The 25,713-nt window shown below is 39.5% G+C and overlaps 3 protein-coding genes across 4 annotated transcripts in view; 2 read left to right on the forward strand and 1 right to left on the reverse strand.

Moving 5' to 3' along the window:
• The window catches only part of SSTR3 (somatostatin receptor 3), a 364,665-nt gene that overhangs the window by 107,317 nt on the left and 231,635 nt on the right, over nucleotides 1-25,713 (forward strand). The gene's annotated exons all lie outside the window — the stretch shown is intronic.
• Nucleotides 82-24,078, forward strand: TMPRSS6 (transmembrane serine protease 6; the record flags this gene model as incomplete). The annotated part of the gene is made up of 17 exons (XM_083365374.1): nucleotides 82-232; nucleotides 722-864; nucleotides 1,209-1,276; nucleotides 2,017-2,201; nucleotides 6,994-7,035; nucleotides 8,490-8,694; nucleotides 9,533-9,669; nucleotides 12,191-12,303; nucleotides 13,035-13,144; nucleotides 14,510-14,655; nucleotides 15,733-15,831; nucleotides 16,718-16,831; nucleotides 18,492-18,608; nucleotides 20,505-20,676; nucleotides 21,678-21,949; nucleotides 22,804-22,940; nucleotides 23,119-24,078. 17 exons carry the CDS (start codon nucleotides 82-84, stop codon nucleotides 23,278-23,280), a joined length of 2,373 nt encoding a protein of 790 aa, XP_083221500.1. The 3' UTR covers nucleotides 23,281-24,078.
• The window catches only part of KCTD17 (potassium channel tetramerization domain containing 17), a gene marked incomplete at its 5' end in the record, with an annotated part of 41,676 nt that continues 32,580 nt past the window's right edge, over nucleotides 16,618-25,713 (reverse strand). Inside the window, one exon of one of the 2 annotated variants that reach the window (XM_083365966.1) lies at nucleotides 16,618-16,788. Of the gene's footprint in view, nucleotides 16,789-20,546; nucleotides 20,659-25,713 lie in introns of those variants that run through there. The other variant, XM_083365965.1, reaches the window with a different exon arrangement.

Genomic DNA, 25,713 nt, shown 5'->3' on the forward strand with positions numbered 1-25,713 from the left:
GGGTGAGAATCTAACACATTTGGAGAACATAAATATAAATCTTCGATCGTAATACTTGCTTTGCTGTTTGCTAAGGTAACCATGACTGAGGGAGAAGAACAGGAGGAAGACCCAGTGGAATTACCACAAAACAGACAGAAGAGTAAACTGGTTATCTGTCAACGCTGCATCCCACTTTTAATAATCTTGGTGCTGTTGGGTGGAGCTGGAGCAATAACTTGGTATTTCTTAGGTAACAAATGCAATACATTATTCTTTGTATTCCTGATCCAATATTGGGGGTCAAGGAGAGAATGTGCTCAGGAAAAGCATTACAGGGAGAGGAGTCAGTATAGCTGCATGTAACCAGCCTCATGGCCATGTCTAGTGACCATTTAGTTCACCTGCAATCAAAGTGTAGACCACATAAGATATAGAGATTATTTTGCCATGTGTTATTAAATTGGTGTGGTGTGGTGTGGTGTGGTGTGGTGTGTGTGTGTGTGTGTGTGTGTGTGTGTGTGTGTGTGTGTATCTTATTTTTTGTTTAAGTCCAATACAGTTGATCTTGCATTTTCTAGAATTGCCAAGTTCTAGACTTCAGGCAAGGAATTATTACACTACAAACACAAGATTTATGTGTAGTATAGATGTGTAGTTACTTTGGGCCTGTGATCTAATGGCAATGTTTATACTCTCCCATTACCTAGAAATAATCAGTATCTGTATCTCTTTATGGCAGACTACAGACCGTGGTATCTGGATTCTGCTCATCTGCATTTCTACTCTGGCAGTCTGAGGATCACCAATCGGCAGTATTCCCAGGATCATGGGAGAATGGAATCCAGAGCTTTCTGGACAGAGAGATCAAAGATACAGAAGATGGTGGGATTTCATGAGTAGAATAGCATATTCATCTAGGTAGTTTAATGGGTATGAGCATAAAGCTTGACAGCTTTTTTCCTGGATCTGCCCCACTAGTTTTGTAAAATTAAATATGTCCATAGTCTCTCTCTCCTGTTATCATTTTCATCTAACTCTGATATTGCTTATGTGTTTTGTACCTGATTGTGGATAAAAATAATGGGAATGGGGATAATTTAAATATATGGTGATCTTCATTTGAGCTAGATGATTTAGTTTCATGCACTAAATGAGAGGTGACATGTATTGTTAAGGGGAACATACCGGTATCTCAGCTTGACATTATTTAACAATCTCCTTTACAGTTAAAAGACCTAATTCATGCCACTAACCTGGCCTCTTTCTACAACTCCAGTGCTGTCTATGCCTTTGGGTAAGTGAAGCATTATTAGTTTTTGGAGAGATCATAGCACATGGATGGTCAGAAGTAGAACCTGATCTAACTGGCTATAGATGCTCTGGTGTGCATTTACAGTAAGCAACCTGGTTTTAGAGCTTGTACTGACTTACTACATAATAATAGGATATTTGTGAGCTTACACTTGTATGTACATGTTATTCTAGTTTGTGCTTCATGGGATGCAGGAGAGTATTATTTCCACCCAAAGAAATTTCTTCTGTCTCATCTGAATTATAGTTTTGTAACTGGCCTTTTAAGGGTGAATTTTCTAGCAACTGGTCCCCCCCCCAAATAAATAAATAAATAAATAAATAAATAAATAAATAAATAAATAAATAAATAAATAAATAAATCAGTGGATCTTGCTAGTCTGACACCTGCCTAGATCTGTCTTGCAATGTAAACATACAAGTTTGGATATATTTTGATTATGAAATTGGACAATTGGGTTGAGTTATCTCTTCTGATGATTGGACATGTTCTAGCTTCCTAACTTAGTTATCCTAGTTCAGGGGTCGGCAACCTTGGCTCTCTTATGACTCGTGGACTTCAACTCCCAGAATTCCTGAGCCAGCATAGCTGGCTCAGGAATTCTGGGAGTTGAAGTCCACGAGTCATAAAAGAGCCGAGGTTGCTGACCCCTGTCCTAGTTTCATGATGTTTCTAGAAAACTAGAAAAGAGGTGGTAAATGTGAAAAATGTTTTCCTAACAGACAAGGGTCTTTGACATGTTTCTTCTGGCTCGCCCTTCAAGTCCCAAAATATCGGCAGGTGGAGATGACAGTGGAGGAAGTAAAAGGCACACTTCATAATGAACTTCTTACCAGTTTCAACAGAACAGGGTACCACTCTTATCAGACTGACTACAAAATTGATCCAGAATCTTTGATTTTATTGGGTAGGTACTAACTATATATCTTCCCTTAATATTTCCAATAAAGCAGCTTCCAAAATTGAAATTTATATCTCTTGATACTGAGGGGAAAAATGCAGTGAAGTCACGTAGCTATACCTATGTACTGTCAATGAAAAAGAAATAACCTTCAAGAACAATTAATCTTGCAAAACATGTCTTTTCTAGAAGAAACCACATTGAAAAATTATGTTTAAAGTAATTTAAAGTAATAGTTATAAGATGCTAGATTGCACATGCTAAAAAGAGAAGTAAGTATTCATAGGAGCCTGATTCAACCGAACATCCCATTGAAGTCAGTCGAAAGATCTTGTATATATTTATCTGGTTGTCTGATTATTTGAACATTTTGGCCCTTTTGAGCCATTAGAATAAGTGAGAAATCACCACGGGTTTCACTTCTTTTATTACAAGCATCTCTCTTTCTTTGAATCCATGCATGGTATCACTAAATGAGTAGCATTGTTGCTTTCTACTAGTACTGTCTGCAGATGAAGAGAGCTGGATCTAGATTTAGGGTCTAGACCTTTTCAATTTGTTTGCATTAAATTTTCATGCAAAAAAATAAATATATTTTTTTAAAGAGAAGAGAATTTGAGAAACTCTCAAGGGTAGATTGTGGGTTAATAAATTGGTTAGAGAGTTACACAGATAATGGAGGTATCTTTTCATTTAGGAACAGATGACAAGATCTTTATCACTTGGAAGGTAGAAAGACACTTATTTTTTACCTAAAGAACAACTGAAAACTTTTATATGTCAGATGTGCGAGCTAGAGTTTGACACCAATAGCCTCACAAGATTCTGCGCCAGATTTATCACCAGACTAATAGGTGGATCTTTTTTTCAGAATGTCTTCAGAGGACAAAATAATTCTCCAACAATTTTGTAGGGAACTTCCCTTTAATAATAATAGCAAATGGAAGTGTTGTTTACCTCACTTCCTTTAGACCAAGGGTGTCAAACTCGCAACATCACGTGACGTGTCACGACGAATCGCAACTTTTTTTTTCCATTGCTGGAAATGGGGTGGGTGCGGTTTCAGCATGACGCATCCGGCCCATGGGCCGGCAGTTTGACACCCCTGCTTTACTGTAGACTGAACTGCAGCATGAAAAGCCCAGGAGAAATGATTGCAAACTGAAAATCAAGGTACTTGCACAAACCTGTGGCCATTTCATAACTGAAACTCACTCCATGAGTGGGAATTTCTTCAGCACTCTCCCCTCCCTTGCTGCTTTGAATATGGAAAGAAATTAAATAGCCAGAGCAAAAGAGAGAGAGATTAAAAATGAAGTGCTTGATCTCCATGCTGGACTTCCCAGCTGCTCTGCAGTGTTCTAAGGCAGGGCTTTTCAACCAGTGGTACAGGTACCACCTGTGGTACATTGGCACCTGGCAGGTGGTTTGCGACCATCCTAGAAAAGTGGTAGCAGGGGAGGGGAATGAGCTGAACTGGTGGCAGCACCACACAAGCCTGAGCGAGAGACAGCTGGAGCTGCAGGGCTGTCAGGGCTCAGTGGAAGCGCCAGGATCAGCGCCAGGCTCCAGCTGGAATATTGCAGCATCTCCAGGGTCTTGTGATTTACATTCAGATGCTTGGCAACTGATTCATATTTATGACGGTCACAGTGTCCCAGGGTCATGTCAAGTGCCCAAAACCTGCTGCAACCACCCAGCAGATTGGGGGAATAAAAACCAAACACCTCCCACCCCCACTGCCAATCCTCAACAGAAATGCTCACAACAATGAAAACCTCGGACAGGAGGAAGAGCGCCGCCGGGCAGGCAGGCAGGTGTCTTTTCTTATCTCCAAATCTGCTTTCAATGTTTCTCACAGATTTATTTAGCAAGGAGGTTTGTGGAAGGCTGAAGATTGCATTAAAGCAACTCTATTCTGTTATTCCTCTAACCGCTTTTTATACCAGCACAGAAATCTAGCAGCATTATACCTGAAAGTTCAGATAAAGAATTTTATAGTTGTGTGCATTTTTTCCTCTCTTTTTATTCATGCTAAGCAACCAGGGACCTCCTTAATTGCCTTTTACCTGGTTTCCCTTGTCAAAATCAGCTGATATTAAAGACTAAATGGAAAGTATTTTTTACTTTACTTACCTAAGCCATTTTCTTTCTATTTTTTCCACTCTCTTGCTTAAGTTCTACAGATACGTTTTGAACCCTGTAGTGATTTATCAATGCATTTGATAAATGTATTTATCAATATATTTCTTAGTGAATGTCAGGATGCTCCTCCAGTCCATCCTTCAATGCTCCTTTCCTCCCTCCCCCCACCAAACAAGGAGATAATTTGGTAGCATTAATAACAGCTTGTAACAGTTTCAGCTTTAGCCACTTTTATCCTATGACACTGCCTCCCCAGGCACTCTAAGGCTAGCTAGCATGCTTGGCAGAGATTTTGTATGTGAATTGGGAGAGGAGGGGGCAGAATTTAATTCAGAGGCAAATGCGTCTATATTTTAACAGGCAGTGCTTCCCTTATATCCTTTTAGCATTACAGTATAAAACACAGGATTGCTGGAAATTCATGAAAAATACATATCTTAAGTCAAAATCTACACATTGGAAAAAAGGCTTTAGAAATAAATTGGGACCTGATCAAAAAGCACCAAGGGCTTCCCACATTATTAGGAGGACAGAAATTATAGATGTGCAAAAAAGAAAAAATAATAATAATAAAGGTAGGGGAAAAGCTCATAAAAAGAGGAATGAGAAGTAAACAACCTATAGAACATTTCATAAGGCAACAGTGCTAAAGTTTTGGGGGTTATATAATTAGATCTCGCTGTGGCTATTCAGAAACAGCCAGTGGTCAGATTCAAATATGTGAACAACTGGTTTTCTGTGTCAGGGCTTTTCAACCTTTTCACCCATTGTACCACTTTTAGGATATGGCAACATCTGAGTACCACCAGTCACATAGCAAGGTGTCAAAAATTTGATGACCAAAAAAAAAAAAAGGAAAAAAGTGATGAAGTACAGGTAGTCCTCGACTTACAACAGTTTGCTTAGTGACTGTTCGAAGTTACAATGGCATTGAAAAAAGTTCCCTCCAAGCCACAGCTTGGGGATGGGGGTGGGTGTTTGGTTTTTATTCCCCTCCCCCCGTCTGCTGGGTGGTTGCAACAGGTTTTGGTCACTTCACATGACCCTGGGACACTGTGACCGTCATAAATATGAATCAGTTGCCAAGCATCTGAATGTAAATCACAAGACCCTAGAGATGCTGCAACATTCCAGCTGATCAGTGCTTCTTCTGGGCTCAGAAGTACCAGGATCAGCGTCGAGCTCCAGCTGGAGCCTGGCACTGATCCTTGCGCTTCTACTGAGCCCTGACAGCCCCGAAGAAGCGCTGATCCTGGCGCTTCCGCTGAGCCCTGACAGCCCTGCAGCTCCAGCCATCTCTCACTCAGGCTTGTGCGGTGCTGACACCAGTTCAGCTCATTCCCCTCCCTCACTACCACTTTTCTAGGATGGTTGCGTACCACCTGCCAGGTGCCAATATACCACAGGTGGTACCCATATCACTAGTTAAAAAGCCCTGCTCTGTGTGGATGCCACTTCTGGAAGTTCATTCTGGGCCTGGGCAACAAAAAAATTAGCTACTGGTTCTGCCAAAGTGGTCCAAACCAGCTGAATCCCATCACTGGAAACAGCTCTACCTTGAGATGCACCAGTGCTGTAATGGGCCAATATGACTGCTTGCTTTATTCCCAGAAACTCAGCAATAGATACTGGCCAATATCAAGGTGGCTAAATCACTGGCCACAAGTTGTATGACCGGCATGCCTCTAATGGGCCTGTCACTAATCTTGGGGAAAACAGACAGTTTAGGTAATGGTAGAAATAGAGTCTGGCATTACTGAACCCTGCCTAGCCTTTGTCAATGGAAGAATCACCTTTGACTGACAGTAATTTCTTTCCCCAAATTTCTCAGAAATCCCCAACAGGCTGTCGCCTTTTTGGATCATGGCTTTACCATCACCAAACACCCAGAAGGGGACAACTACAAAGTGGATATGTCCTTTGTATCAATATGCCCCTTCTGCAATTTCAAAAATGCCAAAAGTAATATGATTATTATAATTGTTTCCAAATGATGTGGCTAGTTTTCAGATCTTGCAAGTTTTTCATCGCCAGGTTGGGTTTGGATAGCTCATGGATTCCACATGTTTTGTGCTGGAGGGCACCTCTGGAATTTTTGCACGTGTTGTTGTGAAATTCATTTCAATTTAATTCATTTAGTTTGCATGGCCACCCACTCACTTCAACAACATTAAAAACAACTTAAAAATCAATAATAACAAATACGACAAACCAATACAAATATACATGGTTATTATGAAGAATTCATCGTTCGCAAAATGACTTTCCTACTAAACCAACTTGTTAAAAGCACTGATTTATTCACTGTCTCATCTACCATACCCACTTTACCAACAGGCTTAAACTAACCATAGCTACCAATCCAAGTGTCATAGTAACCTCATATTTGAAGTAGGAGATGATGGCTATCGAGCTCCTCTTTTGGCATCTATTGGGAAGGAGGGCAATGCTTACAATGTGGATTTGCAGAATGTTTAAATTGTGGCTTAGAATTAGGTCTGAACTGAAGTGTTATTGCAAAAGAGAGAGGAGTAAAATGGGCCAGGAATACGACTGACATGAACCTGACCAAGGAGCGCTAAGGAGTTCAGTTGTGGCATCTCATGTCTTTGTCTTCCTTTTCTTTCTTTTTTTCTTTTTTTGTTTTCCACAGAATCCAGTCTCAAAGACATAATAATGCTGAAGTCCACCTTGGGTAGGCTCTTTATTTCCCCCCCCCCTTCTTTTATTTATTTATTTAATTTATTTGGTTATGTTTGTTGCATTGTAAAATAAAAGATTTTTGCAAACAACCCATCAATTAATGTGACATCAGGGACCAAAATGAAATATTTTTGTAACATTGTGTACCACTTTAATGTTGCACTTTTATTTTTATACTGATGCACTTTTTAGCATGCGCTGACTTTTTATCTAATGCTTGCTAGCGTCTCTTTAAGCCCATCTTACATGAAAAAGATGGTTAATAAGAAATATGAAACATAGCAGCATGTATGATGCTAATTCTGCCCCCAACATCTCTTCCACTAGTTGTTTCAGCAAGCAGCCTACTTTTCACAAATTAAAGGAAAAATTTCTAACCAGCAAATTTCTAACCAGCAAATAATAAAGCAAATTTCTTTCTGTATGTACCATGTTAATTAACTGTGTATGTATGCATTAAATGTGTATGCCACCAACTCTTTCCAGACTCACAGAGGCTTATCTAACAGTGTAAGAAAACACCCAGATAAAAGATGGAGAATAACACAAAAACAATTCATTAACTGAAACCAAGAGGTATAATATATAATAAATAATGTAAATTGAAAGTACCTTTCAGAAAATTCAGTCTTCGTTAACTTCTGGAAGGTGATTACCAAAGGAACCAGTCTAATTTCAGGGAGAAGCTGTTATAAGCTTTTTTTGGCTTTATCTCATCTGACCTTGTGAACCTGGGATATGATAAGCAGCTTCTCCTGGAAAGACCTCCTTGCACAGGAGAAATCTAGTTGGAATAAGTAGTCCTAGGCTGTGGAAACAACTAGGTCTCAGTAAATCAAAACTTATTCCTCAGCATCAGCAACAGGCTTGTTTTCCAGCAACACAAGGATCTCATTTCCTGGCTATATTGTCTTCTATGATGACATTTGTTTCTTGGCTGCCATATAAATTTAATTTTGTATTATAACTTCTTTTTCATTGTTGTATGATTGTTTTATAGCCAGAGTTACTTGTTTGAGATGGGTGGCTATAGAAATTGAATGAATGAATGAATGAATGAATGAATGAATGAATGAATGAATGATTCTCAGTACATATTAATGCAAGCAAGGCTTCCATGAATATATTCCAAGCTATCCCTGTGTACATGAAGGCTGACAATAGCATCAGCATGATAAAAGGATGTAAATTCTTTAAATGCTCCTAGTTTTAAACCTGAGATTGGACAGATGTATAGAGCAGACTCATTTCCAATGGGAGAATTATTGAAATCATGGGCAACTTGGTACAAAATTATCTATTTGGAATAGATCAAAGGTCCTGGTTTATGCAGAACTTTTTTTCCCCTTAATACTGTGGGTGGATTAAGCGTATTTGGTTTTTTCCATGTCATCTCTTATCAACAGTATGGTGCATTCTTCCATTTTGACTGTATCCTCTGTTTAGGCTGCTATAGGTACAGCTACATCAGAGAGGATGTGATTCTAAAACTGAAGGGTCCAGACTATTTAGCCTCCAGCTGCCTTTGGCATCTCCATGGCCCCAATGGTCACATGATCAAGCTTCGCCTGGAATGGACTCTCTCAGAATGCAGGGACCGACTGGCAATGTATGATGCAGCTGGGCCATTGGAGAAACAGCTCATCACTTCGTAGGTACCCTTGATTTTGTAGCAGCAACAACGGGTAGAAGAGAAGAGTTAGTTGTGTGTTCTACATCTCTCCCATTATCCACATCAATGAAGAATTCAGTTTAGGTTCAGGATATACAGGAAGTTTCATTTTGCAAAATGATGATCCAGATAATCAATGAAAGTAGTACACATTGAAGTAATGAAAAAGCTACTAATGATTACAAATCCTGTGGAGTACAGTAGGCAATTTTTCAGTCTCCAGGGTAGTTAGTTTTGGTTTTGGTTAGTGGCAGATAAAGAAAAAGAAATGTCTGGTGCAGTTTTGTGTGACTCTTGGTTTACAAACCTACTCCTGCACTAATGTTTGATGCTAAAATCAAAATTAGCATTCTGGTGGATTCTAACCTCTCTTAGCCATGTCTTCTAACCACTGAAATCTGTTCTTTAAAAAAAAAAGCAAGACAGGGATGGTACAGTTATCATTAGCCTCTCCTTCTCAAAATAAAAGTTGAGCCAACTATGTTTAATTACATTTTGCCAGAAAGATATGACAAGAACATAGAAGCTACCATATTTACATTTTCTTACATGCCTAATATGTTTCTAGCCCCCTCTAGGGAGGTAAATATTTGAAAGAAGACACATGTGTTTTGGATGATCTATCTAGCCCCCATAATTTATTGTTGCCAAAATGTTTTATTTATTTAGGGACATGTATTTATTTCCTGGCCTTTTTCACTATGCAATGACTTTTCTTTATCTCTCCTCCTCATTTCTTGCTCCCCTTTCTTTATAAAAACCTCCCTACATCCTTTTCAACTTGAGAATATGATAATAATCTGTTTTCATTCTTCAGCCTATATGGGTGTAGCCGGCAGGAACCTGTGGTTGAAGTTCTATCTTCTGGCCCAGTCATGTCTATCGTATGGAAGAAGGGGATGTACAGCTACTATGATCCTTTCATACTCTCTGCTCAGGCTGTGCCCTTTGAAGGTAAATAAGGATATGGACAGAAACAGATAGAAAATGTAGATTGCATTTGTGTTCTTCTAAAGATCTGCCTTTTTATATACAGTATTTTCCAGGTACTGCTTCTGTTAACATTAAGATGACACATATCTGCAACTGGGTAGCACTAAGCAAAGGGATTCACAAACATTTGGAAGACAAATGTTCAGATCAAATCTAGCATTAATAAAGAAGAATATATGATATTAAGGTTATTGTAAAAAACAGAAAAAATGTGCTGTAATTAGACATAGGACACTCTAGGTGAGAGCAGAAGGAGGCGTTTCAGTACAGCATGGACTGGGCTGTCTATAGGCTATTCAGTATATAAATGCAATGTACTGTGCAATTACACTGCGGAATTTTGACATGATCCAGCTGGGAATATCAAAAGTCTGAAGAACTTCCCTCAGCTAAGATGCAATTGTACTTTGCTACCTGGTTGTCTTCCTCGTGCAATTGTACTTTGCTACCTCAGTCTTCCTCTAATGGGCAGTTTTGTTGTTATCATAGGAACTAGTTTGATTTTTTTTCAAAACTTTCCCCAACCCCAGCTCCTGCTACAATGAGTAAATATAAATATAGAAAAGTACCTAGTGTTTTGCTTTTGCTTTGCATCCTCTCATTGGTTAGCTGGAAGGAGCAGTGGCTGGAAGCATAGTAGGACAGAGTGTAGCTGTGGTAGGAAACAGCTGAAGACAGTTTTAAAAAATAAAGCCAGTGCTGTGTGGGAGTTCTTGTACCCTGAGATCATAAGCATAACTCATAAAGCCTACAAAAGTTCAAATTTAATCCCTGGTTTTAGGCAGTGGAACTGAGAAATGGAATCTTTTGCTTGATTGTGGGAAGAGTTTGTGTAGCTGCCTGCTGGAATAGGCCAGCTACTCAACCTTCTCACATATTGGGTAACATGCCAACTGAGAATTATGAGAAGAGGGTTGTCCAGTACTTCTTTATGGTACCTGGAATGAAAAGGCAGGAAATAAATAATGCTGAGCTGGGTAAATTATGGCCTGATTCAGTGTAAGGCTATTTAATTTTTTAAAGTCAGAATCCTCTTTCAGTATTGGCATCGGGGTGCATAATAACTTGAAAGAGTTTGCTTAAAATTAATATGTGAATCCAGCTGCAGAAAAGAAAATAGTGGATGGTTGGCTTATAAGTAAGTGAAAATGGTAGGTATAACACATGTGCACCAATCATAGACAAAGCTACCCCAAAGGAATAGTCTTATGGGAAATGTCTTTATAATTAGCAGGTTTTAGATAGGTAGAGGTTATGCACCTTGGATGTACATTGATTGACTTTAGTTCTCCAAGAAAAAGCTCCAGATTGAAGCTTTTTAAAGAATTGTATAACTACCAATTGGAAATGCCAATCTCCAGGGACAAACTTTTAGCATCATCCCTGCTGCTGCACTTTCGTCATGGCCACTGCTATTGAGCCTTGGTTTTATTTATTTGTTTGCTTATTAATCAATCAAATTTATAAAGCTGCCCATTTCATCAAAGGCAACTAACAAGAAATGGATAAACCCACGTATAAAAAACCCCAACAACATAAAAGATATAAAAATCATTTCAAAAATAAATATTATAAAACAACCAGGGTTACAAACTCTCTTGGCAAAGACAGGATAAGAACAACCAGCTCAGCATTATTTAATTCCAGTTCCCCGGAGCCTCAGGCCTGATAACATAACCAGGTCTTGAGGGTCTTCTGGAATGTCAAAAGGGATGGAGCTAATCTAATTTTTAAAGAATGTTCCTTAAGGTGGGCACCGTAACAGAGAAGGAGGGGCATCGGAGCTTGGACAAAGACAGACTAGCTGGAGGTTTTGGATTTCACAGTTCAGCAATAACTGGAGATAGAAAAGATTGAAGAATAAGCTGCCAGTTAAGTTTTATAGAATATATCCCACTCCAGGTAGCTAATAATGAAATGCTAGCAGCATTATTAGAAGAATCTTGGTGGCTGCCCCCTAAGGAAGGACACTGAATCTTGTTTGGAAGACTCATAAGGAGACCCATAAGGTTTTGGTGTGAAATTCAGGTCACCAGAATTTTTAGATGAACGTCCTGATTTGAACAGACCAAATATAAAGGCTCACCTAGAGCACATAACCATGCTACAATTTGAAATTTGGGGAAACTTTACAGCATAGTTCCTAAGTGAAAAATGCACCCCCGAATAAGTAAATCATTATTAAAAGCCCTCAAAAACTATGTCTGAAGAAAATAATAGCTCAAAACGTGTGTTCCCATCAATATTTTTTTAAAAACTGTGCTTACAGTATATATGAGTAGTAAACACTGGCTGAACAAAATTTGCCAGTGAGAATCAGATGAGAAAATTGCTGAAAGTGAAATAAGTGGCTTCATTAATATTTATCATAACTAGTATGTTAGCATTTGTATTAAATATCCTCATTTTTTGTCAAAATAATAAACATGAGCAACATTTTCTGTGGGACACAGTGGATATGACAACGCTTCTGTCTTTTCAGCCTGCCAGATGAATCTAACCCTGCAGGAAAGCTGGGAACGGCAAGGGAACATCAATACTCCTTACTATCCAAGTTACTATGCACCAAATACACAATGCACTTGGCACATGATGGTACGATCTTGGCTGTTCCTAGGCAAAAGTGAGCTGTGTGTACTTTTACACTTAAATAAGAGAAGCCAAATATACCTTTACTCTGACACTGTAAATTCTCATTGTCTTTATATTCTACTCTTCCCCAAAAGTTGCACTCACCACTGCACATAAACAGATAGTTAACACCATTCACCTGAAAGAATGGAGATTTAAATTTCTCTGTATTGAAGTCTTAAAGTGGCAGTACTGTCATATTTTATAAGCTCTTACTGATCTCACTAAGGATGTATTTTAATACAGTTTGTTTTGTATTTTGGGAAAATGTTTTCCTTTTCCTCTCTTTCTCAGCCGTCATGCTTTGTAACACTCATTTTTGTATTGAAGAACCAAGGACAAAGCTCCATTTCTCTATGTAAATAAAACTCTCAGCAGTTTTCCATGTCATAAGAGATCCAAGTAGATGTCATGGTTAAGGCTAGAAACTGAGAGACCATGAAGTCTAGTCCTGCCTTAGCTACTGCAGTTAGACTTACGTATATATTGCTTCATAGTGTTTTATAGCCCTCTCCAAGCCCTCTCTTAGGCCTAAAGTCAGCTGGGTGACTCTCTCTCTCAGCCCAGGGAAGGATGCTGTGGCAAACCATTTTTGAAAAATCTTGCCAAGAAAACAGCAGGGACTATTGAGACCAATTCAAAGGCACCTACTCACACAAATGCCTCTACCGTCCACTGCATTTCCTTCTTTGTAGGTCCCATCTCTGGAGTATGGAGTTGTTCTTTGGTTTGATGCTTACACTCTCAGGAGGCAGACATACGACCTTCCATGTACTCAAGGCCAATGGACCATCCAGAACAGAAAGTAAGGATCTACAAACATCTTGGTATGTTCATCTTACAGGAGTGACTTACAAGAAACCATATCTATGATAGTAAAACAAATAGGAAAGCTTTTAAAAAAAAACCTCTTGACTTTCCTATCTGATGTCCTCCAAACATGCTGAATATCAGCTACCCAACCTAGCAGCATGCTGCTTTTTAGGATTTATAAAGAGGACCAAGTATGAGAATTTTTCTCTATTTAAAAGTTTCTTATGCTATATTTTAGAACTGGAAGAGAAGAATCAAGCAATTAAAGACGAACAATGCAGTCTTAATCAGAGTAAGCTTCAATAGATTCAGCAGGACTTTAATTTACAAAATGCATCTGAGTTCATGAAACATCTTTCCTACAAAGAAATTGGATGGTTTAATAACTTTTATGAAATCAGCCTCTTGCTAGCTATAAGTTAAATTCTGTAATGAAATTGCTCTCTTCATGAATACTCCAGCTCATTGTTAAATGACTTGGAATTATATTTCAGACTGAGTTTCCCTTCATTTCTACTATCCATCACTCAAGGATGTGATTCTTGAGAAATGATTTCTTTATCTGCTTCTGCTGCTTCATGTCTTCAGTGTATTGAGTTTTGGGGACTCTGCATTTAACAACTGGATGATGGACAGATATTCAGAATATACAATTTTCAATTTTTGCTATATTCATGATGCTAAAGAAAATTGCACCTGCTAGATTTCTGGTAATAATCCATTTTTAAAAAGAAAAAGTGATTTGCCTTAAAGATATTGAAAAACAAGATCCAATTCCACCCACCCACCCACCCACCAGCTGAATAGTTTTCTTGCCATATAGCAACATTACTTAAACTGGGTCAATTTAAAACAAGAAACCCAGTTTTGAATTTGGTTTGTAATTTGTAATGTTTGTAATTAATTTCCTCCACTTTTTCAACATTATACTTTCATCAGGTGAGCCTTCTTCCTGCTGCCAAAATTTATAGCCCCCTTCCTCATTTTTAAAACAAGGCCTGGGTGGCCCCAGAATTTATTTTGGGGGGTTAGCAACTTGGGTTCTAGTGTTCTGGTTGTGTCCATAACTAATGCCAATCGCAGCGTACATATACTGTATAGCTAATCCTGAAAGACAGTAACTTATTTTAATTTTATCCACTGTGGGAATTGTAGGTAATTTTACAATGGCATCTGTCTCACAGTGGCTGTCTTTATTACCAGCAAGTCTGGCTGTTGGAAGAGATCCAGAAGAAGATGATTTTGATCTTCTCTTACTCCCTAAATTTCATGACATCTTTCTCCCTATACCCTTGGTGTTTTCAAAGGCAAGATGGTTGACTGTGATTTATTGCCCTAGTCTTTTTTAAAAATCTAGATTCTGTGGTCTGCGGATTTTGCAAGCCTATGCTGAAAGAATACCTGTGATGTCTAGAGCTGGTGTCACCATCAACTTTACTTCTCAGATCTCCCTAACAGGGCCTGGAGTGTGGGCTGCTTACAGTCTATATAATCAATCAGATCGTGAGTATACAGTTGTCTCTAAAACATGCAGTTCAGCTAACTGGAAATTTGTGGAAAAATCAACACATGCTTTCTTATGAATGTTGCCATTGTGACTGAACATGAATCAAGGGCCAAACTTGATTCAGACTAATGGGGAACTCGATGCTTTACAGAACATCAATATTATTTAATTGCAGGGAACATTTCCCTAAATGGCCTAGAATGCAGCCTTTTGCATGATCAGCACTACACTTGCAGGTTTTCAATATTCTGCCATGGATCTGGACTGCTGCCTCAACTTGCTGCCAGATCCATCACAAGCGTGGGAAGGAGTTTCTGATATTTTCTGGTACCATCCCCACAAACTAATTTCCACTTCTTAAAAGCATACCATTTTACCATACAAGTTGGTACTTCAAATTGGAAAAGGTTCAGGTAATATTCTGTTCTCTTCTGTGATGGGCAGGCCTCATTCCAGATCCCACTAAAATGTCAGAACTAAATGCAACACCAAGCACCAACATTCCAAATGTTTCCATGGTTTTAATTCATAGATAGTGGTGCACTGTTCTCCAGCTTCTAATGTGACAGCCAGTTTTGTTATAGTGATAAGGCACCAGGCTAAAAGCCAGAAAAAATGAGTTTTAGTCCCACCTTAGCACAGAACCAGCTAGATGTTGTTGGCCAGTTGTTCTCTTTCAGCTTCTAGGAACTGTTTCTGAAAATCTTGGTGAGAAAATAGCAGGACTGGTCTAGGCAATCACCATGAAATGCACAAGACTGTTGAAGGAATGTGCATGCATGCGTGTGCACACACACACCATCACTCACCCTTCTAAAAAGGTCATAGTTCCTAATTTTACAGCCAATACTACATAGATTTAAAAACTTTTATGGATTTAATGCTATATTGATAATAATTATTCATTGTTGACAGGAGAATCTTTGTCATCTTTCAAAACTATTATGATTCAATTTCACATAGAATTAGAAGTAGATTGGAAGCACAGTACAGTGATTTAATATTTGAACTGAATTTTGAATATGCATTAAAAACCAACTAATATTCTACTTTATTTTCCATTTTTTAAAAAGCATGCCCCAGAGAATTCCTTTGCCTTGTGAATGGCTTATGTGTGCCAGCTTGCGATGGAATTGAAGACTGCCCCAATGGACTAGATGAAAGAAACTGTGGTGAGCAGTGCTTTATCATTTCCCTCCTCTTCACATCATGCTTGACTTTTGCTCTGTCCTTTTGGGGCAAGAGGACCTTTGCAGGTGGCATGTGCTTTTCTCACAGAAGAGTTTATTCCTATCTGTGAGTCAGCTTTTCCAAAACATATTGAACATTATACTTTCAGAAGCTCCTATGATACAGCCATTGGTGAGAAACCATTGGTTGCTATGGGAAAGGAGATGTACAAATGAAGAAATAGATGCCACATTCATGAACTGCTCTGTCATTTAGCTATGAACTCCGCTGGCAGAACCTGGACATGGAAGAATAGACATACATTTTCACACACAAACATACAACATCTGCCCACATTATCTTAGAAAGTGAATTAACGACATTGCTGGTTGATTTAAGTCTGTAATTCAAGGAATCACATTATAACTTGCTTTTTTTCTTTGATTTTCTTTAAAAAAACATCCAAAGAGCAGTTATAGGAAACATTTATTGCTTATATGATTTCTCTGTGTTTGTGTGTCTCTGTGTGTGTGTGCATCTGTGTGTATAGATGTGAAAAATATCATGGGATAGTAGTTAATTAAATGTGAGTTAACATGCAATTGATACAAAAAATGTAAATGTAAAGTATATTGTCATATAAAGTACAGTTGGCTGAATTTCAAAAGCAGTGTTATACTGGATGGCCAGTGAAAATGCACTTATTCTATAAAAACAACATGAAGGCAAAGGCCTTTCAAATGACCACAGACACAAAAAGATACATAAAAGTGCATTGGGTATTGGATGCTGCTTGTACTCAAATGATCTTTTGACTTTTTCATCCCTGTTGCTCTTCTACCTCCTGATTTTTCTTCTTTCTTTTCCTTGTGCTTTGCAATTTGCCAGTCTGCCCTGCAAAATTTCAATGTCAGGAGGACAGCATGTGCATCGATTTCTCCAAGCTCTGTGATAAACATCTGGATTGCATCAATGGGAGTGATGAGGAGCAATGCAATGAAGGTATAAAATCAAGAACATCTATTAAACAAACTTTCTCAAACCTGCTATTCTCAGAAATCAAGTTAACTTACAGCTGTGGAGGCACAGTGGTTAGATTGCAGTATTGCAGGCTAATTCTGCTGACTGCCAGCAGTTCGATCCTAACTGGCTCAAGGTTGGCTCAGCCTTCTATCCTTCTGAGGTCAGTAAAATGAGGACCCAAATTGTTGGAGGCAATATGCTGATTATGTAAACCACATAAATAACACCTACAGTAATTAATTGAAGTTTATCAATAAAAGTTTACAGGGGTTTTTTAAACTCACTGTTACTCATCTCTGGTACAAAAGGGACCAGCCTGGCATGCAAGTGATATAAAATTGAGTAGATTAGCCAGAAGAGAGGAGCTTCAATAAAATTCAAAATAATGTTGATAGGTTAGAGACGATGGGCTAAAAATAAAGAATTAAGTTTAATAAATGCTAGGTTTTGTACTTAGGAAATCAAATGTGTAAGTATAAGGTGAGTGATTCCTGGAGTAGTAATGGCAGTTGTGAAAAAGATCTTGGGATAGTACTTAATTGAATGTGAGCTGACATATAACACTGCTGCAATAAAACAAATGTAAATTTAGATTACATCAATAGAAAGTATAATTTTCAAATCGAGGGAAGGAATCCTTCCACTCTATTCTGAACTGTTTCCTATTTTGTGCATCACATTCTTGAAATGCCTGAAAGGAAACCTCTATAGTGAAGGTCAAGACCTGTTCTTTCTTATTGTAGAATACAGGAAGTGAAATGAATGATTTAAGACATAGGAAGTCAAATTCTAATTAAATGTTAAGGGGGAAAATTTCCTAACACTTAAAACAGTTCAGCAGTAGAACCAATTATCTTTCCTTGGAAGTTCAAGCAGAGGCTCTACCATCTTGATCTGGATTCCTGAAAGTTGGACTTGATGATCTGACTCATTCCATATGATTCCATCTGCATTTTAAGTCTAGCTTGCCTTGCTTCTAGCTTTGTTTTCAGAGTGCAAATCATCCCTTAATATAAAAGCAATGGGCACTGATGTGATTGTCACTTTCTTTTCACCATTCTCATACCTTTGAGACTGAGCTTCATGACTGTAATCAAGTGCAGCTGGTAGGTAATTTGTGGACCCACCAATTCTGCCAAGTTCTAACTCCCAGCCAACATGGTTGTTAACATTTTTGGACATGGTAATTCATGCACATATGGAAGGTCACCAATTCTCCACTCCTGTGAAAAAATTGCAGTACTGTATCAGTACTGCACAGTGGCTCAGTGGGTTAGGACGCTGAGCTTGTCGATCAGAAGGTCGGCAGTTTGGCGTGTCGAATCCCGAGTGCCGCGTAACAGAGTGAGCGCCTGTTACTCGTCCCAGCTTCTGCCAACCTAGCAGTTCGAAAGCACGTTAAAATGCAAGTAGAAAAATAGGGACCACTAAGGTGGGAAGGTAACAGCGTTCCGTGCGCCTTTGGCATCTAGTCATGCCGGCCACATGACCACAGCTCTTCGGCTTTGAAACAGAGATGAGCACCGGCCCCTAGAGTTGGAAACGACTAGCACGCATGTGCAGGGGAACCTTTACCTTTATCAGTACTGCATCAAATGATAATAAAACTATATTCTCGTTTCACCACGTATCTTTGTAGGAATCCCTTGTGGACTTTACACTTACCAATGTGCTGATGGGAACTGTGTGAAGAAGCCCAACCCTCAATGTGACTCAGTTCCTGACTGCAAGGATCAATCGGATGAAATGCACTGTGGTGAGCAACTCAGAGGAAGAGATCCATCCTAGTCAGAGGAATTATCTGAAACCATCTCAGTTTCTTCTTCTTAGAATGATCCTAGTAGAAGAGCTGCAGACGTTCATTCTGTCAAGGGTTGCTAGCACTAGGCTTCAGTCCAAAGGTACTAGTTTTTTTTTTCAAATTTGTGATTGGACTGCAGTTCTCAGAACTCTCAGCAAGCATGATCGTACATGGCTTACCTGGAGGATATTAGTATCCTATCTGATTTGTGTTGGTAGAAATTTGTAATTCTGGGTGGGTATGAAATGCTACAGCAGATTAATTACACATCCAGTTTGGAGTGTCTATGGAGATTCTCAGTCATCCAGGTCACGGTTGTCCCAAAGATGCTTGTTTTTTTCACGCAGCAACTGGACTTTGTTGTTTTTGTTTGAAGATGTTTCGCTTCTCATCCAAGAAGCTTCTTCAGCTTTGACTGGATGATGGGGAATGGCAGGGAAAAAAAGCACCTCTGGGACATCCAATTTGGAGGGATTCAATATCAAATGGCTATCATGCAGAATATCAACATGCTCCTTCTGAGAAGAATAATATAAATGCGGGAAACGTTCAGTGAATGGATATTATCATGTACTGTATATATTGAATCATTCATGTCAAAAGAACAGTAATATTCAAGGTATATGTTTTCCTTTTCACTGAAATCAAAACTTGCATTTTACCCCTTTTTATTCCAATTTTTCCCCCCATATGGATTAAGCCATTTTTCCATTTGCATTTACAAGGCTCCAAAGGCTGAGTGTGACTGTTTGGGCAAGAAACCTAAGATGGTGAATGAAGAGGGTATACACAATTTCTGTAGCAGAAACATTGATTTTAAAATCCATATGTTACATTTATACCTTGCTTTTCTTCTAAGAGGTCCAAGTGACAGATAAAGTATTCTTTCCTGCATTCCCCCAATGTAAAACAACAGACCCCAAATCAGACTGTTGTTTTTCTATGGCTGATAGTGGTATTTGATACTTGATATGTCTTTTCTTAGTCCAACTTCTTTTATTACTATTCCATACTGTGGTCAACATCAACATTTGTGGGCAAATAGTAGCTGAGAGTAGATTTTTCAGCTAGTAATTGAATAGAAACCTTTGAGACTTAGAGCTGCTTTTTATTTAAAATAAACATGGTCATCATAAACAAAATTACAATGTACAACTTGGACTATGTTCTCACCGAATCTGCTCTGATTTCACAAGAAATAAAGAGATTTATATGGCTATGAAAATACTTGGTTTCAAGATTCAGTTAGAATAAAATACTATCAAGGCTCTGAACTGACCTTTTGAATTGGACCAATGATTCTGCTCAAATTGGTTTTTTTTTCACAATTCAGAAAATGTTTTGAATTAATTTGATGCTAAAATTGGATTGCCAATCCAAGAATTCAAACTGAAACCAATTAGCTGTTCCTAATGGAGTCACTCATCAAACTGCACGCTCCCAACAATTTGTTCACTAGCATTATATGCCAAGTGATTAACGTATAGGAGCCAATTAGGGATTTGGACTGAGTCCAGAGAAACTCAGGTTTGGCTCTGCCAATCATCAGCAACCTGTATATCCTCAGAAGAATGGTTGTGAAGATAAAATGAGAGCAGACACCACCTAGTATACCAACTTAAACTTCCTCGCAGAGGAAAGCCTGAGGCATAAATGCAGTGGATGAATGCATGGTAATCAGAAAGGAAAACCTGGATTTCTCTGTAGGCATGATTTTTCAAAACAGGAAAATAAAAATCCATCCTAAAGAGTCTTGCAGGTATACTTCTCCCCCTCTCTCCCTCTGTTCTACCACCCGCCTTAACTCAAATCATTCTTTCTGTTTCCTAAAATTTCTCTCTTTTTTCTCAGATTGCGGAGTGCAGGAGACAGCAACACAGAGAATTGTTGGTGGTGGTCATTCTATGGAAGGAGAGTGGCCTTGGCAAGCGAGTTTGCAAGTCCGTGGGCACCACCTTTGTGGGGGAACACTGATTGCAGATCGCTGGGTGATCACTGCAGCTCACTGTTTCCAGGAAGACAGGTAAATAAAAGGGGTGAGCACCTTAAAACTCACCTTTTTGTGTTTGCCTTTTGTCACAGTATGGCTTGCACTGGATTTCCTTAATCAGATACATTAGTAACACTGAACAAATAGTTAAATGTATGCATTTCGCCTACAGCAAAATCCACAATCTTGTAATAACATTTTTGCTAGTTGTTGTTTTTTTCCTTCTTCTCCTGGCTGCTATTCTGCTCCACCCTATTCCTTTCCTCTCATCATTTCTTTTTCACGATAGGTTCACATGATAAGAAATCTGTTGGTCTTTTGAGACACCATAAGACTCTTGCATAAAACCTACATGTCTACTCCTTTATTTACAGCCACCATCTAAACTAATTTTAACTGCTCCTGGTTTCTCTCTTCCTCTCTTCCCTTTCCTCCCTGCAAGCAATTACGTGCTTACAATGTTCTTCCTTTAGGACAGACATGTCAAACACAAGGCCCGGGGACCGGATCCGGCCCGCAAAGTGGTTTCATGTGGCCCGCGAAGCCATCCTGGAAACAGTGAGGGAACGGCCCCCACTGCCTAGGCCCTGGCCCAGAGACCCTCAGATCTGTCCCACTCCTGCCCAGGCCCCCATAGGCACCCTTGATGCGAACGATGTAGAGCTGGCCACACCCACCCAGTAGGCCACACCCACTCTAGCCACACCCACCCAGTAGGCCACGCCCACCATGGCCATACCCACCCGGCCCCCTGAGGGCAACCGCAATGCTGATGCGGCCCTCAATGAAATTGAGTTTGACACCCCTGCCTTAGGATAAGCCTCCCCACAGAAGATGCAATGGCTTGTGACCAACAAAATCTTACTCATTAATAAAGCCAGTTCCACACATTTTGGGTCTTGGGCAGAATTTGACCAGGAGTAAGACAATTTCCTTTCTTCCCTAAACCCAGAGTCCTTTGAGCCGTACTTGGGAGCTGTATCAAGAGAAAAAACAAACCCGCTGAAGTTATTTCTCACTCTTTTCTTCTGCAGTCAGGTTTCCCCCACAGTCTGGACCGTATACCTGGGCAAGCACTTTCTGAATGCCAGTAGCCACAATGAGGTTTCCTTCAAAGTGAACCGTATCTTGCAGCATCCCTACTATGAAGAAGACAGCCACGACTATGACGTGGCTCTGTTGCAGCTTGACCATCCAGTCATCTATTCTGCTTTCATCCAGCCCATCTGCTTGCCTGCCAGCTCCCATCTCTTTGAGCCTGGCCTCTTGTGCTGGGTCACAGGCTGGGGTGCAGTCAAGGAAGGAGGTACATTATTTGGTTTGTGCATCCTTAAGGCCCCTTTCTTTTTTTAGATTTAAAAGGATGTTTCAGATATAATCATATAATAAAAAGGCATCCTAAGCTTTTGCCCAAAGGAGTGTGCAATAATTTAAAAGTTGGCTGGTGAAAGCAAATTCAGCCTCAAAGGAATACTACATGTCTACTAAACTAAGGCCAAGCATTGCAAGGGCTTTGCAGCAAGATGTTACCGTATCAAGCTCCCTCTAGTGGATCCTTGCATAAATCATGCAAATATTGCAGCATACTCAGGAATGCCAGGGGGTTGTCTTCAAAATTTGTTCCTTTCCTCTTTCCCCTCTGTAAGTTCATTAGGTTTGCTCAGGACATTCTTCCGAGCATCTGGACTCATTCCAGAACAGCAGCTGCCAGAGGAATAATACCACTTGATCCAACCCATTCTGTTAGGCTCCAATAGGTTATCCTATTTACAAAACGGTACCATTCCATTTCTTATTCAATGGAGATTTCCTAAAACAGGGAAATGTGCTTATAATGTCACACTTTTTTGCATGAAGCAGGTAAACATCAACCTGAAAGAACTGTTGCATCCCTATAGAACAGGGTTTCATTCCAATCTCCACATTTTCTACAGCAAGGTTTCCCAACCTTGGCAATTTTTAAGACATGTGGACTTTAACTCCCAGAATATCCCAGCCAAGCATGGCTGGCTGAAGAATTTTAGAGGTTGAAATACATATGTCATTAAGTTGCCAAGGTTGGAAACCTTGCAATAGAATGTGGAAATTGGAATTTCATAGGAACAGGAAACATTTTCTTCCTGTGGTCAGTCCTGCTAATCTGCAACTCCTCTCTCATAGGTCCTACAAGCAAGATTTTGCAAAAAGTGGATGTGCAATTAGTTCAGCAAGACATTTGCAGTGAAGCTTATCACTATCAGGTCTCTCCCAGAATGCTTTGTGCTGGCTACCATGAGGGCAAAAGGGACTCCTGTCAGGTAACTTTAAGCACTAGTTTCCATGATCTCGAAAGAACTTTTCCCTGTCCTATGAAGCTGCCTTATTTGCATGCAATGTCACACACTGAGTGTTGCAAAGCTTATTACTCAGAACTTTCTCTTTTCTGTCTATTTGAATTATTTTTATTCTGACTACTATTTGGTTTCACTTTTCTAGGGAGATTCTGGAGGACCTCTTGTTTGCCAGGAAGCCAGTGGCAAATGGTTTCTAGCTGGTGTGGTGAGCTGGGGAATAGGTTGTGCACGTCCCAATAACTATGGAGTGTATACCAGAATTACTAGTGTGAAGGAATGGATGAAACAAACTATGTCAAACTGAGCATCATTCCAAATTCCTCCTTTGGTTACAAGGTGACACTGTTGAGGAGACACTTTTAGTCTTTGTTCCACTGTTCAAATAGCCGAAACTGTGGAGACATCCCATCTTACACCTGGCTCCTGTTGCACCTGATATTCAAATATTGGTCTTTAAGGATGCTTTAGTATGTGGAGAAACCTAAGAAGGCCATTGAGGAAAGATTGTTCAAAGTAAATGTAAAATTTGAGATGCTGCTCCAATGAAACAATAGAGATATATGATGTGCTCCTTCAAAAGGTATTGACTATGGACTGATCCTTAGATTAGTTTGGATGGAAAATCCAAGACATTAGGAAAGTTGATTCTCTTGAATGTTAAATGTAGAAGTAGAAATTGGAAGTCTATCTCGTTCTTCTTGTATTATTTAAAAATCAATCCCAAATGAATTGACCAAAACACTGACAAATAGGAAGAGCTATTTGTGGAATGTTAAGGGAAGAGCATCAGTTGCATTTTGTATTATTACTTACATGACTCATGCCTTATCTATGTGCTGATTATTTGAAAAAAATATGCATGGATTTTCCTACTGCTAAGATTATTGGAGTTTTCAATGGACATATCTGGAAAGAAACCCTCAATGAGCAGAATACAAATGTATTTCAAGGTCACATCCTTATCCAGCAGTAGTCACTCACCTCCTGCAGCTTCACCCCAAACTATTTTGTGGATAAGGCAGGAGACGCCTCTTAATTTAAGACTGGAAATAAAAATCCTTAAAAAGCCAAATCAGAAAACAGAGTATGTTGTCCCATAATGTTTGCATAATGGCCCTGCCTGCACAAAATGGCTGATCTGGTGATCCCTTTCCCTGGCCAACTGATTGACCATCCATGTCCTGACAGTGCATGATAACTGACAGCCATTCCCTTTTAGTTCTCCCGGAAACAAGTGGGCAGCCAGATCAAGACAACCTGCTTCTACTTAAAGCATCCAGGTAGATTGACTCCCTTTACAAAATTGAGATTCTCTGCCTTGCATGAGATCATTTCATCGATCTGGACTGAAGAGCAAGAGCTGTTTTGCAGTCAAAATGTTTACTGCAAATTTTAACAGATTTCAGGCACCTCACATCGATGGCAGCAAAAGAGAAATTCTGTCAATCAATGCAAGGAATCTATAACTGAATAGCCTCAGCTTATGTTCAGAGCTATAGCTTTGTACAGAAATTATAATGAAACTATCCTGAAAATGATATAAACATGCTTCAGGTTTCCAATACTAGTGCGCCTCCTGCCAACAAGAGGATGTTTGTTGCACAGGATGAATTTGTCTTTTTTTTTACTTGTACAGTTATGGCGTATTTGTCCTCGGCAAAAACTGTAGAGCTTTTATTTTAACATCCCATCAACTTGTACATACTCCTTTCAAGGATATTACAATGACTTTAAATGTAGCAGAAATGTGGCAGGCTAGCATTAGGATATGGGTTGAAGCTACTAGATTCACTCTGAAGTAGAATTACCATCTCTTCAAAAATAGAAGAGCTGGTCAACACAGCAGGGGACCTTATTAAGTTGGTAACGCGCTTGTAGTATCATCCTAGGGTGATTCTTCCCCATATTTTGTTTAGACTGATAGGCCGCTAGCAATTGCCCCATGCTTATTCATAATCAGCGAAGAGGGGGGTCAACCTAGTCTTCAAAGCACCTGAAGACAGAACAAGAAGGAATGGATGGAAACTAATCAAGGAGAGAAGCAACCTAGAAAGAAGAAACCTCCTGACAATTAGAACAATAAATCAGTGGAACTACTTGCCTCCAGAAGTTGTGGATGCTCCAATACTGTAGGTTTTTAAGAAGAGATTGGACAACCATTTGTTTGAAATGGTATAAGATTTCCTGTTTGAGCAGGGAGTTGGACTAGAAGACCTCCAAGGTCCCTTCCAACTCTGTTATTGTTAATTCCAAACCAATCAACTTGGTTTGTTTGTTTATTTATTTATTTATTTATTTAGTTGGTTGGTTTATATACCGCCCTGCTCCCGAAGGACTCAGGGCAGTTTACAAGGCAAAATTTAAAAACAATACAATATAAAATAAAATTAAATTAAGTCTAGCCCCAAAAAATTAAAATCACAATTTAAAAACATTAAAACTCCTCAGTCCAGACCAGATAGCTCAAAGAGCCAGGTTTTTAGGTCCCAGCGAAATGAACGAAGGTCGGGGGCAGTCCGGAGTTCCGTTGGCAGTTGATTCCATAGGGCAGGCGTGCCCACAGAGAATGCCCTCCCCCTGGGGATCGCCCGTCGGCAATCCTTGACCGGCGGTACCCTGAGGAGGCTCTCCCTGTGGGAGCGCACAGGACAATGGGAAATTGACGCTGGCAGCAGGTGCTCCCTCAGATAATCCGGGCCGATGCCATTTAGGGCTTTATAAGTCATCACCAGCACCT

The sequence above is a fragment of the Vipera ursinii genome (assembly GCF_947247035.1).
Source record: "Vipera ursinii genome assembly, chromosome: 6".
Lineage (NCBI taxonomy): Eukaryota > Metazoa > Chordata > Lepidosauria > Squamata > Viperidae > Vipera > Vipera ursinii.